General features: G+C 42.5%; 1 protein-coding gene across 1 annotated transcript in view; it reads right to left on the bottom strand.

Annotated features, from left to right (window-relative positions):
- The window catches only part of LOC308082033 (transient receptor potential cation channel subfamily M member 1-like), a gene marked incomplete at both ends in the record, with an annotated part of 90,593 nt that overhangs the window by 18,819 nt on the left and 55,811 nt on the right, over positions 1-15,963 (bottom strand). Inside the window, 6 exons of the mRNA XM_080423644.1 lie at positions 3,627-3,819; positions 5,333-5,405; positions 9,393-9,571; positions 12,216-12,340; positions 12,500-12,638; positions 13,011-13,127. Of these exons, the coding sequence (XP_080279770.1) occupies positions 3,627-3,819; positions 5,333-5,405; positions 9,393-9,571; positions 12,216-12,340; positions 12,500-12,638; positions 13,011-13,127 (826 nt within the window). The remainder of the gene's footprint in view (positions 1-3,626; positions 3,820-5,332; positions 5,406-9,392; positions 9,572-12,215; positions 12,341-12,499; positions 12,639-13,010; positions 13,128-15,963) is intronic.

The raw sequence follows: 15,963 nt of genomic DNA, 5'->3' as shown, positions 1-15,963 counted from the left end.
CATTAAACACCAACATGAACTACACAAAACTACACAATATAACACTGATATATAAATACACATTGTATCCACACTACTGGATCTCTTTTCCACTAGTCTTAGTTCTACTGGATCTCTTCTCCACTAGTCTTAGTTCTACTGGATCTCTTCTCCGCCAGTCTTAGTTCTACTGGATCTCTTCTCCACTAGTCTTAGTTCTACTGGATCTGTTCTCCTCTAGTCTTAGTTCTACTGGATCTCTTCTCCGCTAGTCTTAGTTCTACTGGATCTCTTCTCCTCTAGTCTTAGTTCTACTGGATCTCTTCTCTGCTAGTCTTAGTTTTACCGGATCTCTTCTCCTCTAGTCTTAGTTCTACTGGATCTCTTCTATTCTAGTCTTAGTTCTACTGGATCTCTTCTCCTCTAGTCTTAGTTCTACTGGATCTCTTCTCCACTCGTCTTAGTTCTACTGGATCTCTTCTCCACTAGTCTTGGTTCTACTGGATCTCTTCTCCACTAGTCTTAGTTCTACTGGATCTCTTCTCCACTAGTCTTAGTTCTACTGGATCTCTTCTCCACTAGTCTTATATCTACTGGATCTCTTCTCCTCTAGTCTTAGTTCGACTGGATCTCTTCTCCTCTAGTCTTAGTTCTACTTGATCTCTTCTCCACTAGTCTTATATCTACTGGATCTCTTCTCCACTAGTCTTAGTTCTACTGGATCTCTTCTCCACTAGTCTTAGATCTACTGGATCTCTTCTCCACTAGTCTTAGTTCGACTGGATCTCTTATCCACTAGTCTTAGTTCTACTGGATCTCTTATCCACTAGTCTTAGTTCTACTGGATCTCTTCTCCACTAGTCTTGGTTCTACTGGATCTGTTCTCCTCTGGTCTTAGTTCTACTGGATCTCTTCTCCACTAGTCTTAGTTCTACTGGATCTCTTCTCCACTAGTCTTAGTTCTACTGGATCTCTTCTCCACTAGTCTTATATCTACTGGATCTCTTCTCCTCTAGTCTTAGTTCGACTGGATCTCTTCTCCACTAGTCTTATATCTACTGGATCTCTTCTCCTCTAGTCTTAGTTCGACTGGATCTCTTCTCCTCTAGTCTTAGTTCTACTGGATCTCTTCTATTCTAGTCTTAGTTCTACTGGATCTCTTCTCCACTAGTCTTAGTTCTACTGGATCTCTTCTCCTCTAGTCTTAGTTCTACTGGATCTCTTCTATTCTAGTCTTAGTTCTACTGGATCTCTTCTCCTCTAGTCTTAGTTCTACTGGATCTCTTCTATTCTAGTCTTGGTTCTACTGGATCTCTTCTCCACTAGTCTTAGTTCTACTGGATCTCTTCTCCACTAGTCTTAGTTCTACTGGAATTCTTCTCTTCTGGATCTCTTCTCAAGAAGTTATGGGTTGACGTATTCTATGGATTTCTTCTCCTCTAGTCCCTATGCATTCTAGATTTATTTCTAGTCATAGTTTTAGTCATCATAACTTAGTTTTAATTTAGTTTTAATTTAGTTTTAATTTAGTTTTAATTTAGTTTTCGTCAGTGGAAAAAAAGGTAGTTGACCAACATTGTTTGTCATGATTTAGTCCACAAAATCAACGCAGTAATACAGTAATACAGTAATACAGCTCATCTGTATTACAGTGACTGCAATTAATGTAAAACTCAAAACAAGAACCAGAAGACACGACCCCAGTCTGGGCGACTTTACATTGGCTTCCTGTTTCATTTAGAGTCAACTTTAAAATGTTGCTTCTTGTGTTTAAAGCCTTACATGGTATGACCCATGTGTTTAAACTACTACATGGTATGACCCATGTGTTTAAACTACTACATGGTATGACCCATGTGTTTAAACTACTACATGGTATGGCCCATGTGTTTAAACTACTACATGGTATGACCCATGTGTTTAAACTACTACATGGTATGACCCATGTGTTTAAACTACTACATGGTATGGCCCATGTGTTTAAACTACTACATGGTATGACCCATGTGTTTAAAGCACTACATGGTATGGCCCATGTGTTTAAACTACTACATGGTATGGCCCATGTGTTTAAACTACTACATGGTATGACCCATGTGTTTAAACTACTACATGGTATGACCCATGTGTTTAAACTACTACATGGTATGGCCCATGTGTTTAAAGCCTTACATGGTATGACCCATGTGTTTAAACTACTACATGGTATGGCCCATGTGTTTAAACTACTACATGGTATGGCCCATGTGTTTAAACTACTACATAGTATGACCCATGTGTTTAAAGCCTTACATGGTATGACCCATGTGTTTAAACTACTACATGGTATGGCCCATGTGTTTAAACTACTACATGGTATGGCCCATGTGTTTAAACTACTACATGGTATGGCCCATGTGTTTAAAGCCTTACATGGTATGACCCATGTGTTTAAAGCCCTACATGGTATGACCCATGTGTTTAAAGCCCTACATGGTATGACCCATGTGTTTAAAGCCTTACATGGTATGACCCCTGAGAGTTCTTAGAGGCAGGTCTAATAGAGAGAACATAATGATGCTGCATTCATCAGTTAATCTGTGGAACACTTTACCTCAAGAAATCAGGGAGGCATTAAAGGAGTAGTTCACACAAAATAATTACTTATGTTTTATCAACTACACACACACACACACACACACACACACACACACACACACACACACACACACACACACACACACACACACACACCATGAAGCCTTGAATTCATGGAGATGTTTTGTTTTGGTCACATTCCTGAGACAATAATGTGATGACCGACGGTCTCTGGTAGGAAACTCACAGAGTCTCACAGAGACTCACAGACACTCACAGAGTCTCACAGAGACTCACAGAGTCTCACAGAGTCTCACAGAGACTCACATAGACTCACAGAGTCTCACAGAGACTCACAGAGTCTCACAGAGACTCACAGAGACTCAGTAGTACTCAGTCTCAGTAGGAGACTCACAGAGACTCCTATGAGTCTTTGATTGAATATTTAAATCATATATATATATAATATTTAAAATACTTTGACTAAAAGGTCCATCCATTGAGGTCCTTGGTATTCAATTCCTAGTCATATAGTAGCACCAAACAGTTATCACAAATATCAACACAAAAGAAAAACTGGCAATATATCACTATATGTACAAACAAAACAAAAGTCTAATGTCTCCTACCGGAATGCCACAAAAACAAATCCATGCATTCAAGGCGTCATGGGTGTGTGTGTGTGTGTGTGTGTGTGTGTGTGTGTGTGTGTGTGTGTGTGTGTGTGTGTGTGTGTGTGTGTGTGTGTGTGTGTGTGTGTGTGTGTGTAGTTGGTGTGGGTAAACTACTCCTAGCACAGTCAACTGAAAACCCACCTTTTCAATTTAGCTTTTAACTATAGCATCTTATGAGATGTATTTCTGCTGTTTTGTTGTTTTAATCTGTTTAGGTTTGAGCTGTATTTCTATACATAAATAAAGATCATTAGCATCTCATAGAATACTATCCTATGCATTGAAGGTGCTTCTGTATGTAAAAGGTATTGTTAGTTATTATTATTATTATTATTATTATTATTATTATGACATGTTTATGATGTTTTTATTGGCCCCTGAGAAACGTCATCTTACTATGAACTTTGGTCTTACGGTCTATGCTGTCTGCAAACACCTCTCCGTAGATCATCCAGTAAGGCATGTAGAAGATGTTCCTGGCCAGCCGCCATGTTGGTTTTTCATCTGGGTGCAGGATGGCCTGCCGGGCCACGCCGAAGCTCATCAGCACCACCAGCATTATGACCACGAAGTACAGCATGTCTATCATCTGTAAAATATATATAAACTACATGTATATCATCTGTAAATATATATATAAACTACATGTCTATCATCTGTAAAATATATATAAACTACATGACTATCATCTGTAAATATATATAAACTATATGAATATCATCTGTAAAATATATATAAACTACATGTCTATCATCTGTAAATATATATAAACTACATGACTATCATCTGTAAATACATATAAACTACATGTCTACCATCTGTAAATACATATAAACTACATGTCTATCATCTGTAAAATATACAGAAGATACAACATGTCTATCGTCTGGCGCTCGGGCGGCGCAGTGGTAAAAGTCAAGGACCACCACATTACTTAGTGTGAGGCCACACATTACTTGGTGTGAGGCCACACATTACTTGGTGTGAGGCCACACATTACTTGGTGTGAGGCCACACATTACTTAGTGTGAGGACACACATTACTTAGTGTGAGGCCACACATTACTTGGTGTGAGGCCACACATTACTTGGTGTGAGGCCACACATTACTTAATGTGAGGCCACACATTACTTGGTGTGAGGCCACACATTACTTGGTGTGAGGCCACACATTACTTAGTGTGAGGCCACACATTACTTAGTGTGAGGCCACACATGACTTAGTGTGGCCTCTGTGTCGCTGGAAACCACTGACTGGTAGAACATCTGCAGGAGCTTCCTGCAGATGTTAAAAGAGGCCAGTCTCCTCAGGAAATACAGCCTGCTCTGACCCTTCTTGTAGAGACTGTTCGTGTTTTCTGACCAGTCCAGTTTGTGATCAAGCTGTACTCCCAGGAACTTATAGGACTCGACCACCTCAACCTCCACCCCCCCGATGGAAACTGGCTGTGGGGTGGGGCGGGTTCTCCTGAAGTCAATAACGATCTCCTTGGTCTTGGAGACGTTTAGCTGTAACTTGTTCAGCTGGCTCCAGTCCACAAAGTCCTCTATCACTTTCCTGTACTCCCCCTCCTCTCCCCCCTTAATACACCCGACAATGGCTGTGTCGTCGGAGAACTTCTGCAGGTGGCACATCTCCGAGCAGTGTCTGAACTCTGCTGTGTACAGGGTAAAGAGAAGGGGGGCCAGCACAGTCCCCTGTGGGACTCCTGTGCTGCAGATCATAGTGTCGGATGTACAGTCCCTCAACCTGACATATTGTGGTCTTACACCCATTTTCAACCAAATCTTCATATAGTGTTCATTATACTGTGTCACCATTTATGTGTCACACATTGTCTACACACATTGGCCCCTTTTCCACCAGAAGAACTTTGGTTCTAGAACTGGTTACGTTCTAGATTCTTGGAACCTTGGTGCCGTCATGGAACCGGTCCGTGTTTCCACCAGTTTTAAGCAGAACCATTGTCAGTGGGGGGTGGCATAGCAGAATGGTTTGTACAATTAAAGGGGGAAAATACCCACTTTGAAGACAAACAGTCAAAATGAAATAAAATCCAATGAAAAGAATGAACACTAATGAACTAATGGCTGAGACTCACCATCTTCCCGATCATCATGACGTACGGCCCCAGGTACTTGTTGACTCCAAAGATGTCCAGAACACGGATGTACCTGGATGTAGAAAATACATTGATCAGACATGCAAAAGTGTCACTTTTCAGCTACAGTCACCTTTTTGAACCCAAATAGGGCAATTGTGTGACACCTGACCCGAAAGAAAACAACATGTTGTCACCTTTTTCACCTCGGGGCTGTTTGAATGCCTGATTGATGCTGGTGACTGTCCAACATATGGCTGCTATACAGACATATCTAGTTTACACTGTAAATAATGTATTTTATTGTGTTAATTAAACAGTTGCTAGGTTAATTGTTTACCTGGTATCCTATAGTATATATATGTTGATATTGTATTGTTTAGACAGATGCTAGGTTCTTGGTTTACCTTCGATCCTAGTTTACTGAGACATTACACTGTCTCTGTATTCTATGATCCTATAGTTTACTGAGACACTACACTGTCTCTGTATTCTATGATCCTATAGTTTACTGAGACACTACACTGTCTCTGTATTCTATGATCCTATAGTTTACTGAGACACTACACTGTCTCTGTATTCTATGATCCTATAGTTTACTGAGACACTACACTGTCTCTGTATTCTATGATCCTATAGTTTACTGAGACACTACACTGTCTCTGTATTCTATGATCCTATAGTTTACTGAGACACTACACTGTCTCTATGTATTCTATGATCCTATAGTTTACTGAGGCACTACACTGTCTCTGTATTCTATGATCCTATAGTTTACTGAGACACTACACTGTCTCTGTATTCTATGATCCTATAGTTTACTGAGACACTACACTGTCTCTATGTATTCTATGATCCTATAGTTTACTGAGACACTACACTGTCTCTCTGTATTCTATGATCCTATAGTTTACTGAGACACTACACTGTCTCTCTGTATTCTATGATCCTATAGTTTACTGAGACACTACACTGTCTCTGTATTCTATGATCCTATAGTTTACTGAGACACTACACTGTCTCTGTATTCTATGATCCTATAGTTTACTGAGACACTACACTGTCTCTATGTATTCTATGATCCTATAGTTTACTGAGACACTACACTGTCTCTATGTATTCTATGATCCTATAGTTTACTGAGGCACTACACTGTCTCTATGTATTCTATGATCCTATAGTTTACTGAGACACTACACTGTCTCTGTATTCTATGATCCTATAGTTTACTGAGGCACTACACTGTCTCTATGTATTCTATGATCCTATAGTTTACTGAGACACTACACTGTCTCTGTATTCTATGATCCTATAGTTTACTGAGACACTACACTGTCTCTGTATTCTATGATCCTATAGTTTACTGAGACACTACACTGTCTCTGTATTCTATGATCCTATAGTTTACTGAGACACTACACTGTCTCTGTATTCTATGATCCTATAGTTTACTGAGACACTACACTGTCTCTGTATTCTATGATCCTATAGTTTACTGAGACACTACACTGTCTCTATGTATTCTATGATCCTATAGTTTACTGAGACACTACACTGTCTCTCTGTATTCTATGATCCTATAGTTTACTGAGACACTACACTGTCTCTGTATTCTATGATCCTATAGTTTACTGAGACACTACACTGTCTCTGTCTCCATGTATTGTACTGGAGGTCCCGGCGCCCTGACCCCTAGCCGCGCACGGGGCTCTAGTTGCCTGGCCCGCACATCGGTGGGCCGAACTTCTTGGGAGCCCTGCGAAACATCGCGGACCCCTTGGCGGTCCCTGGAGACCTAGTGTGGTCTAGCTCTGAGATTAATGGAGTACACGGACATTATCGCGACTGACTGTGAGCAAGGGTGAAAAAACAAAAGCGAAAGCAAAGTGCAAGATGCAAACAAATTGTGTGTGTGCATTGCTTGTTAGTCGCGCTAAACCTGGCAACCCTGTGGCTGCGTGGCTTCATTGTTGCAGACAGGCAGAGGCACAGGCACGGTGGCTGAGGCAGACAGACACACAGCGAGTTATCAGAAGAGGATGACCACACAGTAGATATGGTAAAGTGTGTAGTAGGCATGAGTGTGTAAATTTCAATATCGGTGGTATTATTAATAATCAAATTAATAACCATAAATTTGGAATTATGTGTATTTAAAATTAAGAGTCTAAAATTTAACGAGGCACCATGAAAAGCAACTTATGACTAAACACAAGCTTAATTTGTATTTAACCTTAACTTTAAACCACCAATAAAATAATGAAAGATTATAAAATAATCAAATATTATTTTATTTCAATAAATCTACAAGATCTGAAGGGGAAAACGTTCTTGTCTCGGCAGAGCCTTTTTAAGATGTGTGTCAACATATGTCAATGTTCTATAAGGAATAATAATTCAACTTGAGCAATGACCAAACTAGATTTGATATTAAAAATATATGAATTTATTCAATCAAACCTAAGCTAGGCATGCAACATTTAAGAAAAAGGAAAATCTCAACATTAAAAGTAATAAAGGTTTTAGCTGGATTCAGATGGAAGCTAAACCTAATCCTGTAAGAAAAACAACAGTTAAATGAAATAAGACTGATATGCCATGAGCAGCTAAATTGATCTTATTCAGGAGTTGTTCCTGTGTTTACCGCACATCACAGTTGTCATGTGATGTGTTTGATGTCCAGTGATGAACGTTGTCTGTTGTGGCAACGTGTAGTTGTAGATCCGTCCTATTGTCTCACTCAGTCCTCTGAGGAGCCAGTTGTGAGAGCTTTGAGGCAGGCTGTACTATCTTTTTAGGGATGCCTAGGCCAGGCAGGAGAGCAGTGTCGAGCAGGGTTGCCGATACGACAGCCAGTAGAGAAGAGAGGCAGCGGAGACACAATTTGGTCAGGGTCAGATCGTCTGAGGGACCCCAAGCTGTTGCGTCTGGCTTGTGGGAGAATCAGGCCTTCCAGTCACGGAGGTGCGGTGTGAAGTTTCCTGTCCATTCATGGAGGGCATCTTCTTCTTCGCAGTCCCTTGCTTCCTCAGAGAGGGGCTTCCTCTGTCTGGGAGCTTCCGAGTAGTCGAAGTCGTCGAAGTCTTTCAAAGTCGTAGTTAAAGTGGGGGGGTCACACACAGCGTTTATATACGTTGCGTGTTGACAGTAACATGAGGCTGTTGCAACACACGTGTTGTTGTTTTGAGGCAAAGTGGTCCAGAGAAATGTCCATCTTGGGAAGATGAAGTCATGCACTCTTGCATTGCTCATGGCTTAAATTACACATATTCTGCAAATGTCGTGTTTATTTTATTTACACCGTTATTATAAACCATTGAATCCAGTGCAGTAAACTACGATGAATATGATGCAAATAGTATATGTCATAATTACAATCAAAATCATGATTAATGAATTGGAATGATTACATGAATGAAACATTCAAACATTATGACATGCATGGTGACATGAATGGTTACTTGTCAATAAGTCAGAGTATTATCTGTGGGATGATGACATAATCCAATAAAGGGGAACAGTATTATAATCCAAGAATCCTGATCCATTCTGGATCGAGTCTGTAGGTTCCAGTGAGTTGGAGACAAACATCTGAGAATAGAATGTAGCAAGTTTTGGGTTGCACTTCAAAGTGAGTCAAACCTTGCGTTTGCGAAATGAGATGCAACTGTCATCTGTATCCATGGTCCAGTTCTGTGAGACATTCCTGAGGGTCAATAGGTCAGTTTGTGCAGCCAAGGCTCCAATGACATTAGATTGAGCCATCAGTGTCAGACAGTTAGAAATACTTGCTGTGTCCATTTGTTCATCCAATATTATAAGTGTGGAAACTGTATAAACAGTATTTGTGCTTCTATATCGATTGATAGTCACTACAAGTGTTAACAGTAGTTAGTTATCAGAAGATGATAACCACACAGTAGATATGGTAAAGTGTTAACAGTAGTTAGTTATCAGAAGATGATAACCACACAGTAGATATGGTAAAGTGTTAACAGTAGTTAGTTATCAGAAGATGATAACCACACAGTAGATATGGTAAAGTGTTAACAGTAGTTACCAGAAGATGATGTCCACACAGTAGATGACCCGGCCGTAGCCCATGTAAGGCTCAGTTTGCAGACGGAGCAGCAGACCCAGCAGGAAGGTGCAGATGGCCGCCAGGTCAGTGATGTTCCAGTACTCCTCCAACCACACGTTGATCTTCTGCTTCAGCTTCCCTGGTTCTGACATTAGGATCTGGTGGAGGAACAAGAGAACATGATGGAGGCCGTGTTCATTTTGACCACTAAAACTATGACGATTTTTTTTTTGGTGGAATACCTTTTTTCACTGACGAAAACTGAATAAAAACTAAACTATGACTAAATCTACTGACAATTGTATTAACAAATACAAACTAGACCATAATGTTAGGGTTAGGGTTAGTGGAGAAGAGATCCAGTAGAACTAAAACTAGTGGAGAAGAGATCCAGTAGAACTAAGACTAGAGGAGAAGAGATCCAGTAGAACTAAGACTAGAGGAGAAGAGATCCAGTAGAACTAAGACTAGAGGAGAAGAGATCCAGTAGAACTAAAACTAGTGGAGAAGAGATCCAGTAGGACTAAGACTAGTGGAGAAGAGATCCAGTAGAACTAAGACTAGAGGAGAAGAGATCCAATAGAACTAAGACTAGAGGAGAAGAGATCCAGTAGAACTAAGACTAGTGGAGAAGAGATCCAGTAGAACTAAGACTAGAGGAGAAGAGATCCAGTAGAACTAAGACTAGTGGAGAAGAGATCCAGTAGAACTAAGACTAGAGGAGAAGAGATCCAGTAGAACTAAGACTAGAGGAGAAGAGATCCAGTAGAACTAAGACTAGAGGAGACGAGATCCAGTAGAACTAAGACTAGAGGAGAAGAGATCCAGTAGAACTAAGACTAGTGGAGAAGAGATCCAGTAGAACTAAGACTAGTGGAGAAGAGATCCAGTAGAACTAAGACTAGAGGAGACGAGATCCAGTAGAACTAAGACTAGAGGAGAAGAGATCCAGTAGAACTAAGACTAGAGGAGAAGAGATCCAGTAGAACTAAAACTAGTGGAGAAGAGATCCAGTAGAACTAAGACTAGAGGAGAAGAGATCCAGTAGAACTAAGACTAGAGGAGAAGAGATCCAGTAGAACTAAGACTAGAGGAGAAGAGATCCAGTAGAACTAAAACTAGTGGAGAAGAGATCCAGTAGAACTAAGACTAGTGGAGAAGAGATCCAGTAGAACTAAGACTAGTGGAGGAGAGATCCAGTAGAACTAAGACTAGTGGAGAAGAGATCCAGTAGAACTAAGACAAGTAATTTTATGCTGATGAAAATAACCGATCTACAAGCCACAACTGTCGGTCGATTATATCTCCCCCTTCATAACACCAATTGGTATTGTGTTTTTAAACATATTTATCATTGATTTGTCATCTTACAACGAGGTACAGCTTGTAAGGATCGGGCTTTCGTAGAATGAGCAACACAGCTAAACGTGTGGGTAGCGCCGCCAAAAGATTTGCCAAAATGAAAATCCCCCAATATGCTTCTGGTGGTAATCGCTCTTGTTTTGAGCAGCCTGTCAGCACACACCTGCTGAGAGGTGTGTGCCAGTCACAGGTGTGTGACCTGTGACTGGCACACAGGTGTGTGACTGGCACCTGAACATGGGTTCTGCAACTTTGTTGAGTTTACGTTGATGCACCAAGCAGCAACACTGCCCTCATAGAAAGATGCCACGTTTGTCCCTTCAGGATAAGACCCATGATGCAACAGGGCAAGTGAAGCTGGTGTTCTGTTATGCAGAGTGACAGCATTATGTATATTATGTGGTGTCAGCCCTGGTACCATTTACAGGCAGGTGTGTGTCAGTCACAGGTGTGTGCCAGTCACAGGTGTGTGCCAGTCACAGGTGTGTGTCAGTCACAGGTGTGTGCCAGTCACAGGTGTGTGTCAGTCACAGGTGTGTGTCAGTCACAGGTGTGTGTCAGTCACAGGTGTGTGTCAGTCACAGGTGTGTGTCAGTCACAGGTGTGTGTCAGTCACAGGTGTGTGTCAGTCACAGGTGTGTGTCAGTCACAGGTGTGTGTCAGTCACAGGTGTGTGACTAACACCTGAGCATGGGTTCTGCAACTTTGACATCTGTCTGTGGTATCGTTGTGCAAATCTTGCCTGTAAATCTCTGGAAACCTATGGTTCCTCAGTAAGCTGTAGGGTGAGGAACCGGTCTTCTTGGGTTGTTTTCTTCCTTTGACTTGACTTCACCGTCTCACAGAACTTGGTCCTAAGTTTGTAAATGGTACCAGGGCTGACACCAAATAATGTACATAATATACATAATATACATAATATACATAATATACATAATATACATAATGCTGTCACTCTGCATAACAGAACACCAGCTTCACTTGTCTGGTCTGAAGGGACAAACGTGGCATCGTTCCGTGGGGGCTTGGAGCATCAACACAAACTCAACAAAGTTGCAGAACCCATGTTCAGGTGCCAGTCACACACCTGTGTGCCAGTCACACACCTGTGTGCCAGTCACAGGTCACACACCTGTGACTGGCACACCCCTCTCAGCAGGTGTGTGCTGACAGGCTGCTCAAAACAAGAGCGATTACCACCAGAAGCATATTGGGGGATTTTCATTTTGGCAAATCTTTTGGCGGCGCTACCCACACGTTTAGCTGTGTTGCTCATTCTACGAAAGCCCGATCCTTACAAGCTGTACCTCGTTGTAAAGCTGATTATTCAACGATAAAAATGATATAAAACACATATACCAATTGGTATTATTAAAGGGGAGATAAGATCAACCGAAATTAAGTTTCCGAACTTTTTATGGACAGTTGTATAGATTGTACCTGTCGGACTTTCTCCAGTCCCAGAGTGATGATGTAAGAGATGACGATCCACTCCTGCAGAGACGGCCATCGTTCCATCTTCACCAGGATGATGTAGTTATAGAGAGCCAGGTACACCAGGTAGCAGATCTATCATATAACCATAAACATATCTATAACCCTACAGAGCCAGGTAGACCAGGTAGCAGATCTAATCTGTTTACATGTTTTAACTTAAATTATTTAAATCTATAAATATGTATGAATAAAGATCATTGTCAATGTTTAAATGATTTAAAGTGTACTTGCAGTGTTGAACCAGAACTTGGTATAGGGGGCGCTGTAGAACTCATAGATCTTCCTGCTGATGGGAACCCGTCGTTGGTTCTTCTGTCCGTCCTCCTCGTCACCTTTCTTAGACATGGCGTCTACGTTGGACCCGTCCTGAACGCACACACACACACACACACACACACACACACACACACAAATGCAAAATTTCACAAAAATTGCACGCTGCGTTCATGATTTGAGGTATTTTGTTCAAAACGGATCTATCCTACAAACTTTGGAAGCCAATCTTAGCCACTAAGGATGGAATATGGAAAATCGGACATATCCGTGTTGATCACATGACTATAGAGATACTGTGTACCGATTTGTGTGAGGTCTGGACAAACTCTGCCAACGATGCAGGAGATTAGCTGTTCACAGACACACCGACACACGGACGGACAGACAGGGTGCAAAACATACTCTCTCGCCATGCCTTTCGGCCTGGTGGAGACAATACATACATGGAGGTAACTGCTGTACCTTGCTGGACTTGTTGTCGTCGTCCTTCTCCTCGCTTTCCTTGGAGTGGAAGCTGCTCTCGTCTCCTCTGAAGTCCAGCAGCAGGATGGAGGGAGGAAACACGATGCCTACGATGACCTGGAGGAGAAGAAGACCTTTACCACACTGATCTGATCTGTCACACTCTACACAGACCACCTCACTGAAGATCACCTCACTGAGGACCACCTCACTGAAGACCACCTCACTGAAGACCACCTCACTGAAGCCCAACTCACTGAAGACCACCTCACTGAAGACCACCTCACTGAAGACCAACTCACTGAAGACCACCTCACTGAGGACCATCTCACTAAAGACCACCTCACTAAAGACCATCTCACTAAAGACCACCTCACTGAAGACCACCTCACTAAAGACCACCTCACTAAAGACCACCTCACTGAAGACCACCTCACTGAAGACCACCTCACTGAAGCCCAACTCACTGAAGACCACCTCACTGAAGACCACCTCACTAAAGACCACCTCACTAAAGACCACCTCACTAAAGACCATCTCACTAAAGACCACCTCACTGAAGACCACCTCACTGAAGCCCAACTCACTGAAGACCACCTCACTGAGGACCATCTCACTAAAGACCACCTCACTAAAGACCATCTCACTAAAGACCACCTCACTGAAGACCACCTCACTAAAGACCACCTCACTAAAGACCACCTCACTAAAGACCATCTCACTAAAGACCACCTCACTAAAGACCACCTCACTAAAGACCAGCTCACTAAAGACCACCTCACTGAAGACCATCTCACTAAAGACCACCTCACTGAAGACCACCTCACAAAAGACCACCTCACTAAAGACCACCTCACTGAAGACCATTGAAGACCAGCTCACTAAAAACCACCTCACTGAAGACCACCTCACTAAAGACCACCTCACTAAAGACCACCTCACTGAAGACCATTGAAGACCACCTCACTAAAGACCACCTCACTAAAGACCACCTCACTGAAGACCATTGAAGACCATCTCACTAAAGACCACCTCACTAAAGACCATCTCACTAAAGACCACCTCACTGAAGACCACCTCACTAAAGACCACCTCACTAAAGACCATCTCACTAAAGACCACCTCACTAAAGACCACCTCACTAAAGACCAGCTCACTAAAGACCACCTCACTGAAGACCATCTCACTAAAGACCACCTCACTGAAGACCACCTCACTAAAGACCACCTCACTAAAGACCACCTCACTGAAGACCATTGAAGACCAGCTCACTAAAAACCACCTCACTGAAGACCACCTCACTAAAGACCACCTCACTAAAGACCACCTCACTGAAGACCATTGAAGACCACCTCACTAAAGACCACCTCATTAAAGACCACCTCACTAAAGGCCACCTCACTGAAGACCATCTCACTAAAGACCACCTCACTGAAGACCACCTCACTAAAGACCACCTCACTAAAGACCACCTCACTGAAGACCACCTCACTAAAGACCACCTCATTAAAGACCATCTAACTGAAGACCACCTCACTAAAGACCATCTAACTGAAGACCACCTCACTAAAGACCACCTCACTGAAGACCACCTCACTAAAGACCACCTCACTGAAGACCACCTCACTAAAGACCACCTCACTGAAGACCACCTCACTGAAGACCACCTCATTAAAGACCATCTAACTGAAGACCACCTCACTAAAGACCATCTAACTGAAGACCACCTCACTAAAGACCACCTCACTGAAGACCACCTCACTAAAGACCACCTCACTGAAGACCACCTCACTAAAGACCACCTCACTGAAGACCACCTCACTAAAGACCATCTCACTAAAGACCACCTCACTGAAGACCACCTCACTAAAGACCATCTCACTAAAGACCACCTCACTAAAGACCATCTCACTAAAGACCACCTCACTGAGGACCACCTCACTAAAGACCACCTCACTGAAGACCACCTCACTAAAGACCACCTCACTGAAGACCATTGAAGACCAGCTCACTAAAAACCACCTCACTGAAGACCACCTCACTAAAGACCACCTCACTAAAGACCACCTCACTAAAGACCAGCTCACTAAAGACCACCTCACTAAAGACCACCTCACTGAAGACCACCTCACTAAAGACCACCTCATTAAAGACCACCTCACTAAAGACCATCTAACTGAAGACCACCTCACTAAAGACCACCTCACTGAAGACCACCTCACTAAAGACCATCTAACTGAAGACCACCTCACTAAAGACCAGCTCACTAAAGACCACCTCACTAAAGACCATCTAACTGAAGACCACCTCACTAAAGACCATCTAACTGAAGACCACCTCACTAAAGACCACCTCACTGAAGACCACCTCACTAAAGACCATCTAACTGAAGACCACCTCACTAAAGACCAGCTCACTAAAGACCACCTCACTAAAGACCACCTCACTAAAGACCATCTAACTGAAGACCACCTCACTAAAGACCACCTCACTGAAGACCACCTCACTGAAGACCATCTCACTAAAGACCACCTCACTGAAGACCACCTCACTAAAGACCACCTCACTGAAGACCACCTCACTGAAGACCACCTCACTGAAGCCCAACTCACTGAAGACCACCTCACTGAAGACCACCTCACTAAAGACCACCTCACTAAAGACCACCTCACTAAAGACCATCTCACTAAAGACCACCTCACTGAAGACCACCTCACTGAAGCCCAACTCACTGAAGACCACCTCACTAAAGACCACCTCACTAAAGACCATCTCACTAAAGACCACCTCACTGAAGACCACCTCACTAAAGACCACCTCACTAAAGACCACCTCACTAAAGACCATCTCACTAAAGACCACCTCACTAAAGACCAGCTCACTAAAGACCACCTCACTGAAGACCATCTCACTAAAGACCACCTCACTGAAGACCACCTCACTAAAGACCACC

Source organism: Gymnoscopelus braueri (assembly GCF_963280865.1).
Source record: "Gymnoscopelus braueri genome assembly, chromosome: 1".
Classification (NCBI taxonomy): domain Eukaryota; kingdom Metazoa; phylum Chordata; class Actinopteri; order Myctophiformes; family Myctophidae; genus Gymnoscopelus; species Gymnoscopelus braueri.
The sequence above is the reverse complement of the archived record's forward strand: the minus strand, read 5'-3'. Positions and strand labels throughout refer to the sequence as shown.